At 36.0% G+C, this 24,871-nt stretch overlaps 1 protein-coding gene across 2 annotated transcripts in view; it reads right to left on the minus strand.

Moving 5' to 3' along the window:
- Positions 1-6,401: 6,401 nt before the first annotated feature.
- IL1RAPL1 (interleukin 1 receptor accessory protein like 1) overlaps positions 6,402-24,871 on the minus strand; it is a 1,308,770-nt gene continuing 1,290,300 nt past the window's right edge. The window contains exons 9-11 of one of the 2 annotated variants that reach the window (XM_003793744.2): positions 22,241-22,384; positions 8,436-8,606; positions 6,402-7,987 (exon numbers count right to left, since the gene is read on the minus strand). In XM_003793744.2, the coding sequence (XP_003793792.1) occupies positions 7,269-7,987; positions 8,436-8,606; positions 22,241-22,384 (1,034 nt within the window). In that variant the 3' untranslated portion in view covers positions 6,402-7,268. The remainder of the gene's footprint in view (positions 7,988-8,435; positions 8,607-22,240; positions 22,385-24,871) is intronic. The other variant, XM_012807604.1, reaches the window with a different exon arrangement.

Below are 24,871 nucleotides of genomic sequence, written 5' to 3' on the forward strand. Positions count from 1 at the left end.
TTCAAATCGATAGATAAAAAAAGCTATTTACCTTAAACTTAAAATGAAAAGTAAGGCCAAAACCATTTCCCTTTAGGAATGACTGTGGTGCACTACAAGTAGATGCAAATAGAGTAGAAAAACAAGATGATTAAAGATCTTGGTCACTTTAAAATATTACCTGAGGGGATGTTATTTTAAGTAAGGTCGTTATGTGAGTAGTACCTTAAAAAGAAACGAATAAAATACCTGGAGAACAAGAAATAAGAAACAGCAAAGAAGGACTCACATGTTATCATTTCTTTCATTTCTGTTTCTCAAAGAATTTTATGAAATAAAGAAAAAATATGGAATTTAACCTTGAAAAGATGATTAACGTGATAATGACTTTCAAGTGATTGAGTTGGTGATTCAAACATCTCTATAATCCAGTAGTGAAGCAAAAAGGAGGGGTTGTAAATGGTTTGATCTTTAAAGAAGGGTCCTCTTTTGTTTTTTTTGTTTTGTTTTGTTTTGTTTTATGCCAACTAGGCATTTCCTAAGTCTCTTACTTCACAGTCACAATAGGAATTAGGCCTAAGGATTATAAGCTTATACAGACATCAACAAAGAAGGCAGGAAAAAGTATAACAAGAGTTATCAAATTAACAAACGTACTTACATATGTTCCAACAACACATTATTTCATTTATTTTCATCTATGATCAGGTAGAAACCAGAAGAAACATTTGTAGCTTAATAAATAATTTAATTTCTTGAATTTCTATGTAACATATAAATTTATTTGTACAGGATATATAGAGAGCATACTCATAGAGAGCAACAGACTTATGAAACGACTATAAAACACAAATTATAATTCGAGTTTAAAATTTCTCATTTTTACACTTGTATTTGTCTATTTTCCTATTGCTAGTCAAAGCAAAACCAAATATATAATTGTTAAGTATTCTAAGAAAAAAAAAAGGAGCGCCTCCATCACCTACGCATGAGTTACATACATTCTAGATTTTACAAAATCAAAAGAGGATAGGCAAAACTAAAGGGAAACACTATGTAGAAATGCACTTTTTACTGACTGTTGAACAGATCTGAGAGTGTCTGAGTTTAAAGTACAACTTGAACACCAGCAGAGGAAAATGAGTAAATCCACTTTCCTAGTTGGGTTCCCACAAACTCTGAAAATGTGAAAGTTTTTGCAATTCATTAGCAGATTACAAGAACATACCTCCACTACTTTGGTGGAAAGAATACACTAAGAGTCTAGTTAACAGGATCATATACTGCAAGGAATAAGGACAACTGCCCATGTATCCTAACAATAAGATGTCTTCACTTCAGTTGAGAATTAACCTAAAACACTCACATCCAATCTCCCAAATTTAATCTTTCATGGACTAGTAAAGATAGATCCAAATTACTTTGCCACATATTCATGCACTATGTAATAATGTCATTTCACATTAAATCTTGTTTTTTGTTTAAATGACACAGCATGCCCTTTGAAACAACATAATCTGGATAATGAAGATTAAAATTTACACGACATCAATATTACATGTAATACTCTCAAGTTCATATGCAGTTTTTTGGATTCTATTCATTTAGTAGTGGAGGGAACACAGTGTAATGATATTTTTCGAGTGATTGCCTTTGTTACAAAGAGAATACTTTTCACACTTATGGACCATGGGGGATGTATCGATGAAGGTAGAGAATGGTAGAAAAACAACAGTACCTTACTTTAATGAAGAATCCAGAAACATAAGTTTGTCAGTGGACCCAGAGGCTATTTAGAAGAAAATTTTCTAATGAGCAGGAGGACTTTATATATATATGCATTTACATATATACATATATATATATACACACACACACATACAGTAGAACCTCCCTAGCTGACCACCTCCCTATATTGACCACCTTCGTACACTGACCATGTCCTTAAGGTGACCTAGTTTTCACAGAGTAGACATGCACCACATGTATGTATTGGTACAGTAGGTCTAGTTCCTTATTTTGACCACTTCTGTATATAACCAGTTGGTTACAGTCCCTTGGTGGTCAACTTACAGCAGTTCTACCATATATGTATCTTATGTGTCTAAGTGGAGAGATGTTTTCTGTTCTGAGCCTAGAAGGAAGAAATGATACTTAATGGATGATTGGAGCTGAGTTCCTTTTCTTTTAGTCTGGGCATTTCCTATAGATGTGATAGAAATTTGATGGTGAAAAGGCACATAAGATTAGGATTAGAATTAAATCATCATCATCATCATCATCACCATCACCGTATCATCCATCAGCCTTCTCTTACTTTACTCAAATTTAGTCAGATCTTACTCCTCTTTGTGACCATATCTCAATTTATTAACATGGCACAAACTTTCACCTTGCTACCAATCATGAGTAAAAAGTAAAACTAACTAACCACCACCTCACTTTGGTTCATTTTCAGGATTCTTCATATTGCTCCAAAATCATATCGTAAGTCATGAAACTGACAAAGTATTTAATTGCTGGGAATCACATTTCTGACTGATTCTAAATCTTTGCATTTATTTTACTGGAAAAACATGTGAAATGGATGTTTCTTCTCTTCCTGTACTGGCTGTACTGAGTGAATTCTTAATTTGTTGTAGCAAATATGATTAAACACAAATTATAAAGAAGTCTAATAAAATAAGGCATCATTGCTAAATTACATGATTTTACATTACCCTGAAACTATTTTTAAAAGTGTGAAGAAATGAGTAATTTATCACAATAGTAATAGCCAATTCTTACTTATCTGGGTATGAATGATTTGTCACCATACCAAGTTTTTCTTCAGTATGTACTGAAGAAAAGTCAGGCCATTTGGGGAGAGAAATTGCCTTTATAAGAACAATAATCACCCCCTAAATTTTCACCAATAAAGGTAAGGTATGGTAGACACAACAATGCCTGAAAGACATGTAGATTTATCTACATATCAGTTTCTGAGAATATTTTCTTAATCTAAACATTGATCACATTTTAGGTGATGGGTGTCTTGAAAGTCACACCCAGATGGACACAGTTTTACATGTATACGTACTGAAAAATTTGTCTGGAATTTTGAGGGCTTCATCATTTTCTTTAATCCTTTTTATAGATCAAAGGTATCCTTGAACCCAAGGTTAAGGTCTATTATTAAAGGATAATCAAAATTTGACCACTAGTTATTTTCTTTTTTTCAGAATCAAATGGGGAAGGGTCATGATAAGGCAAGGAATAGCCTCTGCTTCCATTGACAAGCTTCTCCTTTTAGGGAACCCAGCTGCAGCATCATCATATCATCTCATTGTAATATCTATGTATATTGATAGAAAAATTCTTCAGCAATAGGGAATATGCATCTGTAGGTGGTATTTCTAACCTATTTAACAATATTTCACTTCTATGAATGAACTATATCAATAATGAAATTAATGGCCAAGACGCGGTAGAGATATTCTTCTTCCATGTCTGTGTATTCTCTTAGATTCATTCTGTCATTTCACTTGTACAATGCTGAAGTTATTCCTTCATTTTCAGTAAGCTTTTTTCTGGGACTAATAATATCAACTTAAGCTAATGAAAAGAAGTGGGCGGCGCCTGTGGCTCAAAGGAGTAGGGCGCTGGCCCCATATACTAGAGGTGGTGGGTTCAAACCCAGCCCCAGCCAAAAAAACAACAACAACAAAAAAAAGAAGTAAGCACAAGATACAAAATACTCCTTAGAAAAAGGAGAACTAGGTTATCATTTCAGAATCTGAAAATAATTCACAAATATATGAATCAATGTTTTCCTAGAAATGGTAATCTCAATTTACACGAATGATATCTGAAAAATTAATGACTATTCTAGGATAAACAAAACTTACTTACAATTTTGGGGTTGGCTCTCAGTTAATATTTGTCATTGTTATAAAATTCTAGATAATAATAAAATATGGAAGAAACTAACATCTATATTCTTAAGATTAAGTTGATATGGTTCAAATACATATAGTATAAAGAAAGTAATAATCACAAAGTGGTTACTGTTCGAACAATCAGGTGTTCAGCTACAGAAATATAGTAGGTTCAGGTCTCAACTTATCACATCTTGGATTTTTTTCATAGAATTTATCTAAACTTAAATCAGCTGGTCATATGAGATACAGATGTCTTCTCTGCCCAAAGGAGACCTAAGGAATGGAGTACAAATTAAATAATCAAGGAATGAGCACCAGAATAAAGGGTAGGATGCTCATAAGCAGCAAGTAGAGGTTACATAAAGAACCAGATGGAATTTTGAATCCATGTGTCATTCAGAGCAAAAGCGGTGATTGATGAAAAGCAGGCAAAACCAGACACCAAACGTGTCCAAGTCTGGAAGTCCATTCTCTCTTCCAGCTTGGCTAATAGAATCACACTTGCAACTGTGTTTTTACAACTAGAATGTTCTTATTCCCCACACCCCCCACTGAGAAAAGAGAAGGATGAAACCTAAGCACTATGGGAAATAACATTTTTTTCTCTTTTTATTGTGAGTTCTCACAGAGCTTTTGTTAAACACAGAGCATGTGAACACGTGACAGTCCCCTTCATTTGTTCTCACACGGAGCTGACAGAGGAATACTTGGGAGGAATGTTTCTAATGCCACAGATAGCTTCTTCTGTATTTCTTTCATTTTTCAAAAATATGACAAAGCATTAGAGGAAAAAAAGGTTTCTTAAGTTGTGAGAATATCAAATATTACCCATCAATCCCTGAATCATGCTATTCAAAGTGCTTAAATCTACACTAAAAATAGAACAAAAAATGGACTCCCAATGCTGCTAAATTAACACCTATGATGCCTAAAATATGATTGTGGTCTGATAATTTTCTCTACATTTATTCCACACTTCCGTTGTGCACTTAAATTTTTTTAATAAAAAAAAAAAGCAAAGAAATAAACCAGGCCATTGCCATGTTTACTGCTTTCTGAGCACTGGGAAATTTGGAATCCAGTCCAATGAGGTTCACTGCCACCAGTCACTGACAGGTGTCCATGGTACAAAGTGAACAACGGCCTTTCCAATTCTGAAAATAACTCAATGTGCAAAGCTGTCCTTAAAGTTTTACATGTCCTTGCAGCTTCAACTCTGGTTTGTGGAAAATGTGACACAGATCCAAGAGGAGCAAGGGAGCAAAGAACAGATTGTACAGAAAGATCCATGTGAGGTATCAGGGAAATAAACATTTTTGAGTGACTAAAAATCAATATATATCCCAAGGCTCCTGTACTTTGTCACACAGATACTGAGACCTTTGCATTGTTACGAAATGCTTATACTCATCTCCCATACATTTGCAATTCAATCTTACTCCCCCCAGTGAACTCTACAGCAGTTTTTACGTTTCTTTTTTTTTGTTGTGGCCACCGTACACCTTAGTATTGTGACCAAATCTGTAGAAGTGTTTTCTCATTAAATGGTGGTAAGAATAAACCAAACATACAGTAGTCACTACACAAGCCCACAGATGATAACTGGGATGGAAGTTTCTACAATGAGTCACTAAATTAATGTATAAGTTCTATTATCAGTGTTTTTATCACATTGAGTTTTTTAAACTAAAAGCTACATAGGTAATATTTTCTTTAAATAACTCTGCCCTCTGAAGAAGATTCCTTTGTGATAGATTTTGAATCATCCTTAACATGAATATCAATTAGCTGCTTATGTCACTGATTTCAAACATAAAACTAAATGGTAAGGGATGAATTTCCTGGGAGCATCAGCTTTCTGTTTTCTGAAAGATAATATTATATAGTTAAAATAAAGTACACTCTTTATACAGTAAAATTATTTTAAACACTTTCTGATATATTTTTAAAACTATTTTGTGTAAATAATGTTTGCTTTAAAAATACTGTTCTTGGTTGGTATTCTTACGTTTGACCTCCTGAGTTCTTATTTAAACGCCTTGATAGTAATAAGTGTTACTTATGTTCACAAACTGAAACCACTTAATTTTGAATGTAGCATTGAAACCCAAATGCAAGCGAGTTAACATTTAAATACAAGGGGACTCCACAAGAAGTTTCATAGATTTTCTCTGACTTTTTAGAAAATAACATTTTATATAATACAAGGTGACAAAACATATTTGATGACACATCCTGTCCTTCCCTTTGGTTTGGAAGCCTTCAATGTAAATTTCATTTTGACTTGCGTTGATTCACCCTTTTGAGTTAACTTGCCTGGCATTTGTACATAATCTCATTTGCAGAAAAATTATAGAGGGAAAAGAGGAAGTAGAATATTAAAGAAAAACATCCACAAACACATTCATGCCTTTCCAGGAAGTGATCAAATATAGGGCTTGATTTTTTTGTTTTTTGTTTTTTTTTTTTGTATTTGTTTTTTGTTTTTTTTTGTTTTTTTTGTTTTGTTTTGTTTTGCTGTCTTTACATATATTTATATTTATATTTATATATATATAAGGGTACGTGAACTCATTTAAAAAACGGAAACAACACTCTCCCCATTTTCATGCCCTTGATCTTCTCTTCTTAGCACTCTGTAGTGGTCACTGTCAAGTGACTAGCACACCTTTGGGTCTAGAGTGTATTCTGAAGAGTAGTGAATTAAATGTTAAGACAGTTAGACCCACCCCCACCCGTCCGCAGAGTTTACATATCATGCCGCCATTAGAAAGGTAGAGGTGGGGAATGAGATGGGACAAGGAAGAGATTCAGGGCTCTGACTGGAGGGCCCTCCAATGCACAAGTGTTCTCAGGTTTTTTTTTCTTCCCCAAATAGCAATGCTGGCCTTCACTGCACTGCTCTCTGTAGGCCAAGTGGCCCAGTTGATCCTAGGCAGAACCCGAGAGAGGATCCGGTGCTCCTTGTCCCATTGGATAGATTTGTCCAAGCACCCCAAGGAAATGTTAAAAGCAAAGTAAACTTTAAAAAAAAAGGAAATAAAAACCCATTCTAAAACTAAACTAATGAAGCAAAAAAGAGTTTTCTATCTACACATCAGTTTCTTCTTTAAAAAAAATGTAAATTTACAAATTCCAATGACATATAAAACAAAGTCAAAAATGTAATGGTAAGAGACATGGTAAACTAGGAAGACACTGATGCTACAAAGAAATTCCAAAAAACATATGTACAAGACCCTGTTTTTCCTCGTGTTCTAGAGATTGTAATGCATGTTTTTTAACAGCAGCAGTCGAGGATTTAGTTCCAGGCACTGGACTGCAGATTCCACTCAAGCTCCCAGGGACGGGATGTCCCTTGCTTTTCTGTCACCAAATTACACTGGATATACTGGTCTCCCTTGGCAACAGCGGCAGGATGGCACTGTTTGTGTGGGCTTCGTCTGGATTCTGCTCCCTGCTCGATTTTGTCTGTGGCCGCTGCCCGTTGATGAGTGTCATAGGGATGTTACAGTAGGTATGCTGATTTCCTATGGAGGTAAGAGGCAGGGTGCCAGTAGGAGGTACGTCGTACTCGTAGCTTCGGTAGTAGTGTTTCTGGCGCATTTGTGAATGGTACGTGTTGTGAAAGGTAGAACGGAGATCTGGATGGGCAGTAGCTAGAGCTGTGGAGGTGGCCGCGGCCATGGAAATGGCCGAGACAGTCTGCAGCTCCCCAAAAGGCCCCTGCTCACTGACGTCTAAAGCCTGCTCATGTGTAATGGGTTCTATCCTCTTAAAAGGCATTTCGTACTGTAAACGTTTCCAGAACTTAGAGTTCAACTTGTTGCATTTTGGTCCATGCCATTTAATAACCGTCAGCAGCTTGATGGTGTGCTTGAGGGCCTCCACCTCCTGGTAGTTCATAATTCCTCGGAGTTCACTGCATTCGATTAGTATCACTTTAATTTCTCCAGTCACTAGCATGTTTCGAAGCCTGGTCTCCAGCTCAAAGATGCTCCAGCCCCTCCTAACTACGTAATTTGGGGTCATGACAATGATCAGCCGCTTGCTTTGATCTACACATCTTGCCACATCTTCGATGTATGCTACAAAAGAGAAAAGGGCATCAGAGTGAACAAATGGAATATTTGGTCCAGAAAGCCCCAAGAGATTCTCTTTCAGACAGTATATGAAAATTGCTGTTTACTGAGTAACACCTTGAGAAGATGAATACAGCCGATGATCACTTTGAATAGAATTTGGGCCTTACTTCCCTTAATAAGTTGGAAATAGCTTTCCTATAGACAAATCTCTCATTTGGTCTTTAAATGTCAAGGCTCATACATCGAGATAATTTATGAAATGATGGAAGGAAATACTTTCTCTGAGCTATTAAAAATTACATTTCATACGAATACACAGAAATATTTCTTCCTTGGGAAACTAACACACTTGAATACTGAAGTAAAGAACCTCAAATTAAAATTTTATGTGGAAGTAATGACAACACAACCACTCAAATACCCACACTCTCAAATGAAAACATTAACTTACTTCCTGTTGGAATTAAATCTCTATCTGGTATAAACAACTTATATCCATAATGCTTTTCAAGCATATCAGGTAGGATTTCAAGGGCAAAACGTTCTTCTTCCCCAGTCTCTTGATTCCACTGGTCAGGATCCACTTTGGTGTATGATAAGTATGCATCGTAATCTTTATTGTCTGTCAAAAAATTACAAAGTAAAGATGGCATCACTACAAAGAAAACAATAGAACATGCAAATAATCATGCTTTTTTCATGAACATCTCTAAATGCCCCAGGTGTAGGAAACCAAAAAGAAAAGAAACCCTCATTATTTTTCATAAGGCGTTCTCTAATGCCAAATACTATGGAATTAGACTGGAGGTATTAAGGGTCACATTCTGATTTATTCGTTATTGTTGTGAAAATAGTAAAAAAAAAAAATCAATGAAAAGAATAATAAAATGCTGGCTTCCACTACTTTTGATGTACAGATCTTAGAGAACCGTGACTGCTAATAAAAAGCACATATTTGGATAGTAGTATGCCCTTACAGGGATCTTATATCTATCTGCTCCTGCCTTTCTCCATTTTACCCTGCTGGAAAAAAGAAAAGAGAAAAAACTATGTCTCGCTTGACAGTAGGGGAATGATTTTTAGATTCTGTGTACTGTGCTGATTTTCTGTTAAGGAGAAAATAAAACCAAACTTGGGATAGTAAATTTTTTACTGAGAAATACTCCTTGGATTTGCAGCCTGAGTTTGTCCATAAGGATCAAAAGGTACAATATAAATAAAAGAATTTATCTTCCTACTAAAGTATAATCTCTCTCTTTACTCTTTCCCCTTTTGACATGGGAACTCTTCGAATATTTGAGGATTACTGTGATGTGTTCTCTTTATCGTAATATTTTTTAACATAGCATTTTAAATTACTTGTTTCTAAGAATAAGAAATCATTTATTCTCTGGATAGTCTCTCTTTTTGTTAATTTCCTTTTTAGAATAAAGTAGCAAGATTCATAGTTCACTCTAATTCTAAATACTGTCAACATGCTGAGTCTATGCATGTCACTATCCTTTGCTGTATATCGCGCTTCCTGATGATTATTAGATCAAGATTGAATTGAAACGCTCATCAATTTCTGAATAAAATGAACTCTGCATTAGACATAGAATTTAAAACCTTTGAGCTATAAAACATCAAAGAGGGATATTCTCAAGTAGTGCATTCTGTGGCTTTGGGATACTTTTTTTGACTCCAGGAACACCAAAGCGTCTGACAGCTTCATATGTGTGTTAATTCTAGTAGTCTGTTGATTTTGAGCCATATAGAAATTATTTTATGATAACTTTTCAGGGAAAACTCAGAAAATTGTTTACTGCACCAAATGTTAGCATAAGTATGTAAGAAACAAACAGTTCCACTATTGGATCTTTGTGGAAAAAAGCCCTGTAGCTATAGAAAACGGTTTTATGATCTTTTCTTTCTTTTTTTTTTTGCTGTTTTTTTGGCTTGGGCTGGGTTTGAACCTGCCACCTCCAGCATATGAGGCCGGCACCCTACCCTTTTGAGCCATAGGCGCCACCAGAAAACGGTTTTAAAAAGCAGCTTTTAGAAAAAAAAGTTTTAGAAGTATTTATCATCCTAAATGTGTCATATTTTAGTATTTCCTTTATTCTTCAACTAGGAGATTTTATTACAAATAAAATCTAATTTTCTCCCCAAATAATAATTGTGTTAGCTATATAATAAGGCTATGCCCATAGGCCAACAGATAGTCTATAATGGTACCATTTGTTAATGGAAACACTTTACTTGAGTAAGAAAGCATAGAAAATAGCACATAATAAAGCGAGTCTGTAATATCAGTTAATATTTAATTAAAATGCTCATCCATTAGCAATTCACATGTATTTTCTAAGAGATATTAAACTTCCTTTCCAACACTAGTCAGCACTTTCCAGTCTAGCAGGAGATGCAGACAAGTCAATATTCCATTTATAGGGCAGAAATATATTACTAAGAGTAGTAAAGGAGTCACAGATCAAAGGGAGGGTTCCTTGAACCAGCTTCTGCATTACAGTGTTATTTTGCACATATGCTGTTTTCTTTCTGGCAATCTGTTCTCTTCCAGTTTGCCTCAAAGTACTATAAATTGTTGAAGCTCCCCTAAAATGGGGTTTTGCAATAACTAGATCCTCATGATTTGCCCCTCATTTTCTCTAGGCTTAAAAATATCTTAAAACCAGATCAATATGTACACCAATAAGGACAAAGCAATCAGGTATTATGATAGCAGAGATACAAACGCCTGGACCACCCATACTGGTAAATTCCAGATGGCTATCACCCTTGCTTATATGACATTGTCTGCTGCTGATTATTCTACCTCTTCCATGAACCACCTTTCTTCCAACTTGCAAACACTATCAAGATTTTCTGTGGCCCACTTAATTTTTCTTTCAGTCTACTTTCTCTTAAAATGTCCTTTCCTCTCATAGCATCAACTATCACTTTAGTGTAGATTCCTCCTTAGAGGAAGGTGTAGATGTATGTAGATGTCTGATCCTATTCTTTCTCCTGAACTATGTATGAATCATCTCCTACTTCTGCCTGTAATCTGGGCCCTTAATTTGGATGTTCAACATCTACCTCACTCTTAACATGCTTAAGGCATAGGAAGCTTCCCACCCCAAGCTCTGTTCTTCATTTTTAATTTCAATTTTAATAACACAACCACCTCACTTCTTTAGTGCATACACTTCAGATGCATGTTCCACTTACCCTTTTTCTTTACAAATAATCTCATAGCCTTTCATTAGTATAAATCTGTTGGATTCTATTTTTGGACTAGTTCAAGCTGTACTCATTTCTCAGCTACTATAATTATATTTTACCTGATCTTCCCTTTCCATTTCCTTCTCATTCTTGAGAATAGTCACCGAATTTACCTTTCCAAATCTCACCACAAATCATGCTTTATGGTGGCTCAAAAAATACCTATGGATCCTCAGTATTGAAATAACCAGAAGCTAAATCCGTCATTTGTTCTCCTTGAAGTTGACCTTGACTTTCCTGAGTTGGTAGTTATTTTTTCTCATTAATTGTATCAATGTGCATGTATCTTGACTTCTCCTTTAGACTACAAGATCCTTGCCTCCGATTTGTGACTAGGGCTTAGCAGATGCTCAAATATATCTGTTGATTACATAAATGAATGGCCTTCCATTTGGCATCATGAGGCTCACAGCCTATAGTTAGTTCCTGGAATTTTCTCAAGACCCAGATCATTTCTCAGGAATGATAACTTTGGAGATGTAAACTCCATGCTACTTAGATTCCTCAAAGAATTACTAGGAGCTGTGTGGTTAGAGTTTAGCAAGACCCCCTGTGATTTAAGGGAAGACCTTAAAGTCTGTGTAAAGGCCTCTAGGAAAGTGGTTTGAAGACTTGAGCATAAATGACAATCATTTGAAGAACTTGTTGAAATACAGATTGCTTGTGTTCATTTTTCACATGCATATGTGAGTGACTGTAAATTGGTTTCACAGTAGTACTGAGTACATTGGATATTTTTTTTTTCCATTTCTGAGATACTTTACTAAGAAGAATATTTTCCAGCTCCATCCATGTAAACATAAAAGAGGTAAAGTCTTCATTTTTTTTAATGCTGCATAGTATTCCACGTTAATCCTGTAATTGGGTAAAAGTGGTGAAGGCTATGTTGCTTAGTAGGATGTAAGCATTCCAATTTGTACAAATAATCAACACATTGAATCCTATAATGGCATAAATGTATTTATGAACTATGTACGAATGACTTAATAAAAAAATACAGATTGGTGAGCACTACCTTCAGAGTTTTTCCTTCAGTAGGTCTAGAGTAGGTACTGAGAATTTGCATTTATAGCAAGTTCTGAGGAGATGCTGGTGCAGTGATAACACATTAAAGATTTGCCAGTATATACTATTAGATATATCAGAAAACCATTTAAGAGATACTATCCAAGAACAGGGTAGGCATGCAGAGGTCTCAGTGACATTAAGCAATGCAGTCGGCTGCCAGGTAATTGACCAGAGCACCATAAAAACTAAACTTTGCCCCCTTTTCCCTCACCCCAGGACCATGATAAATGGACCTGATACTTAGAGGGCATATACTCCAAATAAATTATCTGAAGATTCACACTGCTATCAACAAGGGGATAGATTTTTGCCTAGAGTAATATATGAAGTAACCATATTAACCTGAAATGAACTTCAGGAATTGGTGCTATGACCTCAGTCAGTTTCTATCTCCTTGTGTCATCGGGACGAATTTATAGTATTTAAGGTAATATCTCCCAGTTAAGAAAGAAGTTGTTCCCAAGCACATTATCCTGGTAGAAAGGCCCTTGTGAGCATCTGCAGCACCATCCTCAAATCAATAGGACACCTGATTGAGATCCAATTTTTCTCTTTCTCCAGAGTCTACATCAGTGCAGTAATGGGTTAGGTATTTATTTACCACCAGAAGCAAATCCCTAATTTGAAAGTTGTTGGATTGAAAATCCAGTGCCAGATGCCATATAAAATTCAACAATGCTTTCTGACTCAAAATCATATGTATTCTAACCTTTACCCAATTCACAACTGAATATGCACTTTGGATAATATCTCTTAAATTGTTTTTGATACTTCGGATAGCATATATTGGCAAATCTTAATGTGGATGAGCTTCATGTGACTAGTGAAACTTTGAAAAAGTTGAAATTTTTATAACAAAAAAGACCTCAAATAATATTTTACAGAACAGGGCTATGATCATTTCAATTCAACTTCAGTTTATAAACAGCTCAAAAGTAGTCATAGAGTGGTATAAGAGCCTATTTCTTATTCTGAGCTTTGTTCTCTAAATTTTGCTTTCTGTGATGTGAGCCATCAACTATAATTCTATTCATTGCAGAGATGGAAAACAGCTGGTGTACACACTCTTTGTAATAATTCTTCATAATCTCAAATATAGTCATTAAGTTACTTTTTTGATGACTCTTAAGAGATGCTTGCTGAAATGTGCCACCAGGAAAACAAAAAGAAAACAAACAAAACCCCTAAGATCTAAACAATCAATTAGCTATTCGGTTACTGGAACTCAATCAACATGCTCAGTAGACTTTTCTCCTTAAATTGACTAAATTAACTTCTGGTTTTGATGTTTTATAAAATTATTATTGAAGGGAAAAAAAACGAAAGTTTGGACCCTATAGAGTTAAAAACTAAAAGCATGAATTTAAAATATTATTAAGAGATATTGATGAGGGAAGGAAAAATGGAACCATGATCAGGAATGAAGAGTTTGAAAAGAAGATAAATAAATGCATCATTCTCTTTAACATATGAAAGCATAATAGCCTCAATTCCCTTGAAGAGTATTGAGAAACCAAGGGATCCATGGAATTTTTAGAATACCACAGCTTTTAAGAAAATGTACATTGAAGACTCTCTTTTCAAGATGAAGGCTGTATTGCATCTGGTGTGGGAAAGAGATTTACTGACAATAGAAATGGTTTGAGATTGACATCTGGGTTTTTGGGAGTTTTTAACCTTTAAACACCTATTGAATAGTTGTCAGCTGTTATTGGCAGCTGGCTATGTCTTTCTTTTTTTTTCTTTGTTCTCAAATATTTATAAGTCATACAAGTGAAATTGACTTGTGACAGAAGCCATCATTCAGAAAATGGGTTCCCAAAATGAGACTGGAGGAGGGATCACAGATGAATTGTGTATTTCATCCCGTTCTTTTTCATCTTAAAAGGTAATCTTATATGTTTAGGTGGGGCATATAACCACAGAAAATTGTTGAAATTAAAAATCAGCATTGACATAATTAGAATAAATAAGAGTGTTCACAACGCAAGTCACATTTCCTTCTCACGTTGCAGATTTGCCATCAAATGCTTTCTTACATTTCCAAGATATAATGTTTCAAACAAAAAATTCTTCAGAGATATACCCATACCTTTGAATGAACAAGAATTAGATATATAATCTTAATATTCTGATTTTGTGATTATTGAGTATCATTATTTCAATAAATGTCACTTTTAATTTTAATTCTGCTGTGGCAACCTCTGACAATTATGTTCTCAAAATTGCTTAAGTCATACAGTGAATTTTTACCATGTTGTTCTAGTTGACATATTTTGCCACCTGGCAATTTTCTGGACTATTTGAATCCATAAACTTTCAAACATTACAATATGATACCAATTAAAATATTTATGGTGTGAAATAGTGAAAAAAGAAACCAGCAACTGAACTCAGTCAACAAAAGTTGACTGCTGTAACTTTTTATATAACTCACTTGAAACTGTATTTCCTTATGTATAAGATAGCACCTTCCTAAAGATGTCTGGGCTTTTTTTTTTTCTTTTTGAGACACAGCCTCAAGTTGCCACCCTCAGTAGAGTGCCATGGCGTCACAGCTCACAGTAACCTCCAACTCCTGGGCTCACGCAATTCTCTTGCCTCAGCCTCCCAAGTAGCTGGGACTGCAGGCACCTGTCACAATGCCATTTTTTGGTTGGAGTTGTCATTGTTGTCTGGCAGGCCCAGGCTGGCTGGATTCTAACCTGCCAGCTCTGGTGTATGTGGTTGGTGCCTTAGCTGCTTGAGCGACAGGCGCTGAAGCAAGATGTCTGGGATTAAATGAGTTCCCACCATATAGCACAAGGCTTGGCCCAAAGAAGTCATTCCATAGATATTGATTTCCTTCCCTTGCATCCTTAGGAGGGTAGCAGGCAACACAGATTCAGAAGTCTTAAGAGTAAGAGGTAGCAGAGTTGTAAAGGGAGCCAGGATTTGGGATAGGAAGGCTTGGTTCCTACCATTTAAGAGTTTATGATTTGGGGAAAGTTGTATACCAAAAACAACTCTATATCTCTCCTCTGGGGATTCAAAAACTCATTCTGTGTATACAAATTATCTAATTACCACCCCCTCCGAAACAAACAAGCAAATAAAAACCAAACCCTACAGAGTTTCTGAATGATTACAGAAGAACTCTCTTTCACTGATAGATATGGGGACATATATTCTTGAACCTATGTATGATGAGTGGCCTTGTAATTGAAAGAGAAAGAAAAGTAAATTCTATGGCCTAAGATTGCATAGACACCAATTTGTTTCATATGCCTGAAATGGAACAGATGTTCACATTTTCCAAGGGTTGGGGTGTAGATTGTGAAAGATTGCTCTAACTTATTTTGTCCAATGCCTATAATAACTCCCAACATAAGAGTAGGAGATCTCTTTCTTCATCTTTAAAATAGAAATCGTATTAGTGACTACAGTGTTTTTATAAGCTTATCTTGCCATCATTATGAGTAAGCATGCCCTCCATACTTCATAGTCAGAGAAGAAAAACAAATTCAAAAAAAAAAATAGTTTTTTCCCTGAGAAAAACAAACATTAATCAGGGTTTATAAGCTTTTAAACAAAACTTGAAGGGACACGGCAGGCAGAGGCATGGAGGAGCAAAGGAGTAGGATGCTGTTATGATGTCTGTATTTTCTTTCTAATTATTCCAGCACAGACAGTGGGGTGCTATGTTAGTGTAAGTTCGGCTCTAGAGACAATAGGTTGTCCTTATCAGGACAGCCAGCTAGAATTTAATTAAAATGAGGCAGTACTCCAAAGACAGCCATTAAAGGCAGCCATTATAAGCTCTTAAACTATCTTTGTGATCAAAAGTAGATGCTTCATCAATTAGCACAATGGATATTATAAATCAGATTTCACTGGAAAAATTTGTAGCTTTTACTAAGTGTAATGCATCTTAGAAATGGTCTCTCTGTGGTAAAAATCAGTGCAATTCAAGACATACGGTTTACTTAATACAATTTAGAAACCCATCCCCTCCCCTGCAAGAATCTAGCAGGACCAGTGGCCTACCCTCTTGGAGAAACTCTTTTAGACCTATGATCCTATGTTCTGATGAAGAACATTCTTGAATGTCATTTAGATGGTTAACCCGATCCTATCACTGGAATATTGTCACATTTGCCTCAGCGGAAATTTTCTTACAAGTGTTTTTTTTTTTTTTTTTGAGACAGAGCCTCAAGCTGTCCCCCTGGGTAGAGTGCCATGGCATCACAGCTCACAGCAACCTCCAACTCCTGAGTTCAAGTGAGTCTCCTGCCTCAGCCTCCCAAGTAGCTGGCACCACAGGCGCCAACCACAGCACCTGGCCATTTTTTGGTTGCAGCTGTCATTGTTGTTTGGCAGCCTGGGCTGGATTTGAACCCACCACCTTAGGTGTATGTGGCTGGTGCCTTAGCCACTTAAGCCACAGGTGCTGAGCCTCTTATAAGTTTTTTGAGAGCATACGTGCCCCAAAGTTGGAACTTCCTCAAGGTTATAGGATGGGTTCTGTGCCTATTTTTTAACAAACATCTATGTAGTACAATTTTTCCAAACCTTCTTTCATTTTTCTGTGGAATGAAGGTTGTTGCGGGAGTAGCTAACCTTCTGCCTTTAACCATTATTGTTATGTCATTTTACCCAAAAGAACCCAAGAATTATGCATAATTCGACTGTCTTATGTCAGTCTTCAACTGAGTTTGTGCAAAGACCAGCATCTTATTCTAAGTGGAACTCTGCATGTTCAGATTCCGTGGGAATGACAATGCTGTAAGAGTAAGTTGAGCCACCCTCTAATAGCAACTGCTTTCTGAGCTAAGAAGCCTGGACTTGCTCTGGCAGGCAAAATGGAGGCATTAAAAAAAAGTTACAGTAAATTTGTACTTAGAAAGATAATTCCGTTAGAACATGAAGGATAAAATGAAGAGGTAGAGAATGAAAGCAAGAAGGTGATGCAGGAAGCTTGGACGGGCCAGTTGCAGTAAGGGTAGGGAAAAAGACTACCTTCAAGAGGTGTGATCGATGGATTGTAACAACGAATTGGAAATGGTAGGCAAGGAGAAAGTATAGACAGCGAGGTAAAGGAAAATATAAGGAACTGAGGTAGAAACTGTAGGATGACAGAGAATGAATGAGTATAGAGGTGGCAAGGGGCAGGTGTCTGGGACCTACATTCATGGAAATAACAATAGGCTGCCATAAAAAATGACACTAAAAGATGAGAAGTAGGAGCAGGACATTCAGATTAGGAGTTACTTGTTCATAAATGCAATGAAAGGCAGGATAACGAATGCAATCCAAGAATTTGGGTGCTGTGGCATTAGAAGAGAAGTTCTAAGGCCTGAATCCAGGGGAGATATTAAAATGTAAGGTTATGTTGAGAGAGACTTAGGAGTGATGTTAACAAACTAAGAGCAAAGCATCAATATGTTCTATCTTGAGAAATTAACTGACTTCTTTTATATAAGAATCCTTATAATATAGAACTAAAATAGGTAATGCCTATTGTAATGACTTGAAGGGAGCCAGCTGAATGTGTTCCTGATGGAGATTCACCATTTCCCAGCCTAATACAAGGGCTACAAGTGTTGAGATTTAGAGTCCCTTAGATCTGGGTTCAAATTCTGTCTTTCTAATTATATGATTTGCTTATTATTAATAAAGTAGTCAACACAGGACTTGTTATTGAATAACTAGTTAATGAATGGACAATGAATTTGTTATCACACTGTCATAGTAGGATGCTTCGAAATCTCAGCTAAACTTTCTTTCCCTGCTCTTCTTCACATCCTTTACCTTTCTTTACTTATAAGATTATTTTATGAATTTATTTTCCAGGGGAGAGAAATACAGTGACCAAGCATAAAGAAGGCATTTCTCAGATTTAACTTCCAAATTAATTTTTTTTTAAAAAAAGGCCAAGACGAGAATTGAAAAAGCCTGTACTTTCTCTTGACAGCCATCTATTCCATGGAAGAAGAAAAGACTTATGGGACAGCTAGGAAGGATTGGGACTTGATGATGTCAGAGAACTTTTCCACCACTGGAAGACTACATAATTATTTTACCATAGAGCATGCGTAGAAGGATCTAAGAGGATGTAACTAAGGTTTAAAGCTGCCTGAGTTTCTGAGAGGGGACCCTGAGGGCCTCAGGGAGGGGAAGTTCCTATAGTTTGAGGCAGAATCCAAGAAGAGCAAATATTTGTGTCCTTTTTCTCAGGGAAGGTCTTTGGAAACGAAAATCTTTGTAGAAAAACTCTGCACCCACATGGGACCTGCATGTTAAAGAGCCAATGGGTTAAGGGGATGATTTTTTTCTTAAAGAATTGGGAGGTGAGAATGAGTGTAGTAGGCTTTATGGTACTGGAAATATAGGTGAGGGTGGCTGAAATTCACAAAGGAGAATATTCTGGACAACACTGTGAAGCTTGTGACTAGAGGCCATGAGAAGGATCTGGGCCTTTAGTAACTAGTACTCAATGCGTCCAAAGATGAGGTGGCAGTAGTGTCTCCAGTGCGGAAGAGATGGCATCACCAGGTGCCTTTCTCCTTTACCAGAAAGCTATATGTGAGTTCCCTAGAAACAAGGTTTTTAAAAAAAACTATTATTTATCCATAATACAAACTTTTTCTAATCCTCTAGCAGACATTAAATTTTTAAGTCTTTATTATTTATAAATACACTGACACATGTCTCGTTGAATTATAGTTAAACATTTTCTGTAAGTTTTTATTTCCAAAAATAAATAGGATCACAGCAGGTAGAAAGTGAGCCAATAGCTCAGGGAGATATGAAGACTACGGTTGCTTAAAGGGACTTCAGGTTAATTTGAACAGGAAAAACCCTTAGCTAAATGAAGATTAGACTAAAACACTGATGCCTGCATTCTGCTTTCATTGGGGACTTGGCAAGAATGTCAGGAGGCTGCACGTGACACGAACATAGAGTGGGGAAGTCACATTCCCAAGGCTTGGAGTGTCTGCGGGCAGAAGGCCATGCATCAGTTTATTTTGGGGGGTTTTGTTTTTGTTTTTGCTTTTTGCATTTTTTTTCTTTTCTCTGAGACAAGGTCTCATTCTGTCGCTCTGGCTAGAGTGCAGTGGCATCATCATAGCTTAGTGCAACCTCGCGTTTTAGCTCATTGCAACAGGTTTCTTGAGGGAAAACGGAAGAAGAGAAATGGAATACCCCCGTTTTCAGCTGAATGGTAACCTGTAAGAAGCTGAATTCCAAACAAAAAGGGCCTGAGGTATCATGGAGTGACAATGTTATGAGTTTTTTGCCATAAGTAAAAATAGCACCTTGAGAGCCAAGATGAATGGTTTTAGAGCATTAGAGAATTAAAGAAAGATGGCATGTATGCACATCTAACTTTTGTTAAGATATGAGTTTTCAACTTGTTACAGTATTTATTACTATTGTTGTTGTTATTAATAGTATTGTTATAGTATGGATCTGATGAAACAGTGTTTCTTAAAGTTTGTGGGATCCGGGGTGAGGCAGCAGGAGACAGGAGTTAAGGGCAGGCCCTGATCATCATTCCAGCAGGAACAGATCTGCTTTACCGTACGAAGGCCACACAAGCCATGGCACTTCCAGTAAGAATTCCTGCCTATAAAATCATTTAAACAACCCCTGCTGTGGCAGCGTGTGCTTTTATTTCTCTCTTTAGAGCAGTGGACAATGCTGTAACCCTTTAATACAGTTCCTCATGTTGTGGTGACCCCCAACCATAAAATTATTTTCGTTACTACTTCATTACTGTAATTTTGCTACCGTTATGAATCATAATGTAAATATCTGATATGCAGAATATCTGACCCAAAGGGGTCACAACCCACAGGTTGAGAACTGCTGCTTTAGAGGACTACCTCGGGCATTAGTATTACCTAGATGATAAGTAATTTTGTTATCTTAGTTTTCTTTGGGCTTAATGCATTCACAATGGCATGTCAAGGAAAGCCCCTAGTACTTAGATCCTCAATTGTGTTCAAGGTGGCCTTAGAGGCAGAGTTCTAACAATTCTTCAAGCATTTATTAACTAAATTAGCTTTCTGGGAGAAACTTCTAGTCTGCTAGCATACTATCTGTGTTTGTTTACTTTATTTTCTTACATAAAGACACTTAAAAAAAAAACCCTGCAGGCCCAGGAGCTTCAGAATAACAGTGAACTTCTATAAAGTTACTCAAGTAACTCACTGAAGTGTTTAGAACTAGCAGGACTCCCCCAAAGAAACTGCAATTCATTAAAAGTTCAACTGCGTCCGATTCACACATTTTTCATTATATTCCACCATTTTCTGCATTCAGCAAATAACGGATAAAAACTGCATTGGGAATCGGAGGTTTGGATAAAATCATTCCTATCATTCAGAACACAAAATAAACATTCAAAACAGGGTTAATAGCTAAAGTGAGACTTATTCAGGTAATATGCCTTTTCAAATATCATCTACTGTGCTAATTGTACAAAAGCAGCAGATCTTTAGATTATATTGAAGGCACTACATTTTTAAAAGACAAAAAATTATAGAGACTCAGTGTCCAATAAAATAAAGTCTTTGGAAGTAGACTTATTTTCAAATCCCATTTTGACCATTGACAGTAATACTTGTGTTATCTTCTTGAGGAAGTTATTTAACCTCTGGGAGCCTCAGCTGCCTTATCAGTAAAATTGAGATTATAATATTGACCTCAGGATTTTTGTGAGGCTTAGCAGGAATGACTTTAAGAATGCCTAGCACTCGGCTTGCTTAATATTCACCCAACAATAGCTCTGACAATGACAGTTTTTTAAACATATTTTTTTAAAGCAGCAGCAAAGGAAAATAATAATTTGTGTCCATAGGCAAGAAAGAAACAAAGAATAAATTAGGGAAATCTGCACTTAAAAGCTAATGAAAGGAAAAAAAGTTAGTTTTGCTACAGCTGAGACTTCACCCTCATGGGGTGAGGGCAAGTCTGCAGCTCAGCCTGTGGGTTTATTCCAGTGGATCTGGAAACACGGCAACAGGGGCACTTGCTTTGTTTTCCTTTGTTTCATTTGATGCAAAACAAAAATAATTGTCAGTAAAAAATAATTGTAACTATGACCAAGAAAGCTTTATCATCTGTACTATTCATTGTCAGTTTGTTTATGCTTCCTATACTGCAATTGTATCTTACGCTTTTTTGAATCATCAAAAGTGGAAAAAAAAAACCCACTTAAGTCCTTTAATGGAAGGTGCAGGGAACTTAATTTTAAGGACTCCAATTACTCTTAGATTGTATGCATATTCATGGCTGACCAGAAGCAAATAATAATTATAATTTCCACAAAAAAATTTACTTGTCTGATTTGAGTAAAAGCCTTAGATGTATCATTATAAAAACAACGTGTTTGTGCAGTTTCCCATCCATTGGTCCACACTTGGAATAAAAATTAGGCTATCTAAATATAGCGAAATAAATAAGATTAGAAAGACTGTTGGGTGAATTCTAAAATACTCAGTACAGTTTATTATAACTGATCAGTCTAAATAGGAACAAATTGAGATAAACTTCAAACTACTGGGCCAGTGAACACAATTAAAAAAGACACTCCTTACATATAGAAAAGTAAAGCTGGCCTTTCAGTACTGATTACATGGTGAGAGAAAATGAACACTCCGATGGCATTGCAATCAGGGCCTGTAATTTGTAAGTGCTCCTGGAATACAATTGTAAAAAGGGTAGGTGTTACTATACAATTCTCAGGGGAAAGTACCTACAGTATTGGCTCCAAAGCACCATACCTATATTTCTGTATAAAAGATGAATTTACGAACTGAACGTTGAAAGATTATAAGAGATGCTGCCAGTAATTAGGCAGGTAACTTTTTTTCCTTTTAATAAAACAAAGGCGGGAAACAGAATATTCAGAAAGAACAATAAAAGGACCCATCTTACCTCCATCCAGCTCTTCAGCTCCAAAATGATTCCTGTAGAAGAGCATGATTTCAATCTTGTAACACTTGTAGATGGTCACCAAACAAACAAGCAGCAGGAGGATAGCGCCAAGCCCTCCAGCAAGTTCCACTGTGTACATCAGTTCTAGAAATAAAGAAATCACAGCAGGACATTATATAATATTCACATCTAAAATCATAAATTCAACTTCATTTCACATTTTTCTGGATAAGAGCAGATGTGGGTAATGGGTTAAGACAACCCTTTCCCTTTTCGCATGACAATTTGACCTTTCCCTAACTTTCTAGCTTTTGTTTCCTTGGTAACCAGATAAGGTGGTATGTGGTAACTATGTTGCTAAGCAACATTGCTTATGGTAAAAAGGAACCTTCCTTGGTAGATTGCATTTGGACTGAAAGAATTATAAATACCTGATTGGGAACTATAATATTAGGTTTGTCTGAGCATAATAACTCTCATATATGAGCAAATCCCTTATGGAGATCCTGCAAGCTATGCATGCATATAAGGTTGACAAAAGAAACATTGGTTCCCGTGGATATGACACTTTTAAGCTAGGGTGGCTTTTGCCTTTACCTAATGTGAATCTTGATCCCTCTCACCTGAGCTGTCACCTGGAGGTTAGGGACCAAAGGGAGATGAGGGGTCAAACAGCCTGGTTCCTGGGGTACACTGTGGACTGTTGCATAGAGTTTGGGGAAGCCTAATTAATGCTTTCTGCTGACTCCTGCCAGCAGCAATGGCTCCTGTACCATATCTCTGTGACTAGAGTGTTGCCCAGGTAGTCTACCATGATCTCATAGGCCGAATGTTTATTTGGGCTTAAGAAGTAGGCCTTTGTAGTGGATGTCTCAATAGAATATGTCGGTTGTATTTTTCAAAATTACATTATTTTTCTCCCTTTTCTTTCCTTTCCTTTTACTAAGTATCCTACTACGTTCTATCAAAAGAGGAATTTCCTTGATATTCATTGTATACAAGAGCTCCTTTCCTACTGAATGTCTATATTATATCAAAAATTATCAGGCCAATCAAGGATAAACAATTTCCTTCTTTTTATCTCCTTTAGGGCTTATGAGCATTGGTTCAAAAATAAAGATACTGGTATCTAAAATAGTAAGCCACCACACACGGATATTGAAATTCACATTAACTAAGTGTTGTCCTTGATCACCACGGTCCAAATGTTGTTACTTATGGGGAACCACTGTTCTTTGCTGTTGACAACCACCCGGAACATTACTAGTGTCTTTAATTACCATTCAATATAATTATTCTAGTATTTAAAGCTGTAAACTAATGGTGCTATTAATTCCATAATTTAGAATTCACCAACAGATTATCTAATTTCAAAGTATAATGAATGGAAACTTACATTGACAACTTTAAAATAACCTATGGTTTTGCAGAAACAAGCATTCACAGTTACTAAGGTCAGTCTTGAGTTATTACAAATGGGGTAGTATGATGGGAGCAGGGTAGTTTCAGTGACAAATAATGTAAAAACCATGGACATCATTTTCTGACAAGAACACGTGTGTATATGTGTGTGTGTGTGTGTGTGTGTGTTTGGATGGGATGTCATTTTTCCTGTAATTAAAAAACATGTAAAAAAACTTTAGTCATATTTCTTTTTATTTATGCTTTTATTTCTAATTCAATAGTTTAATAAAAAACGCACATAAATACTGTTTAATCAAGTGTATTTTCTGTACTTATTAAAATTAAACCAAAAATAAAAGGAAATCTTATTAAAAGCAATTGAACTTTATGAATTTAAAAAGGGAAAAATAAAGTGAGATATTAAACGTTTTAGACTCTAAGTCAATTAGCATAACGTGTGAAAAACTGAAAGCAGCTTTATCCGTTGAACCTCGTGAGAAACCACACAATATAATGCTACAAAAGTATCAGGAATGAAATATAAAATGCTCTTTCTTCACTATAATGTTTTCCCCCTATTATGTGAACAGAATGGATAAGTGAATGGATAATCCTGGGAATTGCATTGGGTCTTGTTCTCTCAGGATCTGAGTTAAACTTCACTACACACAGAAGCCTGCATAAAACTGTAACTTCTGTTTACGGGGTGATTTATATGCCAGAAAAACATTGATTTAAAATACACGAAATATTATGGCAGATGTAAGAATTTCGATTATGGCTTCTTTTAAGGTTCATTCTGTTTTCTAACTTAGCACATTAAACACTTGGAATTCACCATTTCAGAATTTCTTGTATAAGAAATGGAAAAAAATCAAGAACACTTAACCTTTACTCTCAAGCATTGCTGGTGACAACACACAATGGTACTACTACCCTGGAAAATTTGGAGTAGCTTCTACAAAGGCTCAGTATAAATCTACCCTATGAATAGCAGTTCTGCTCCTAAGTATTTACCCAAGACATGTATAAGCAGAGATCTGCAAAAAGACTTGCATGAGACTGTTCAGAGTACTTTTATTCATAGTATTCACAACTGGAAACAATCCAAATGTCCACTAACTGAAGATGATGAACAGACTATTGTATATCCATACAATAGAATACATTTAGCTATAAAAAGAATAAACTATAGATAACTATAGATAACATTCATGAATCTCATAA

Source organism: Otolemur garnettii, unplaced genomic scaffold (assembly GCF_000181295.1).
Source record: "Otolemur garnettii isolate 467f Iridium unplaced genomic scaffold, OtoGar3 scaffold00072, whole genome shotgun sequence".
Taxonomy (NCBI): Eukaryota; Metazoa; Chordata; class Mammalia; order Primates; family Galagidae; genus Otolemur; species Otolemur garnettii.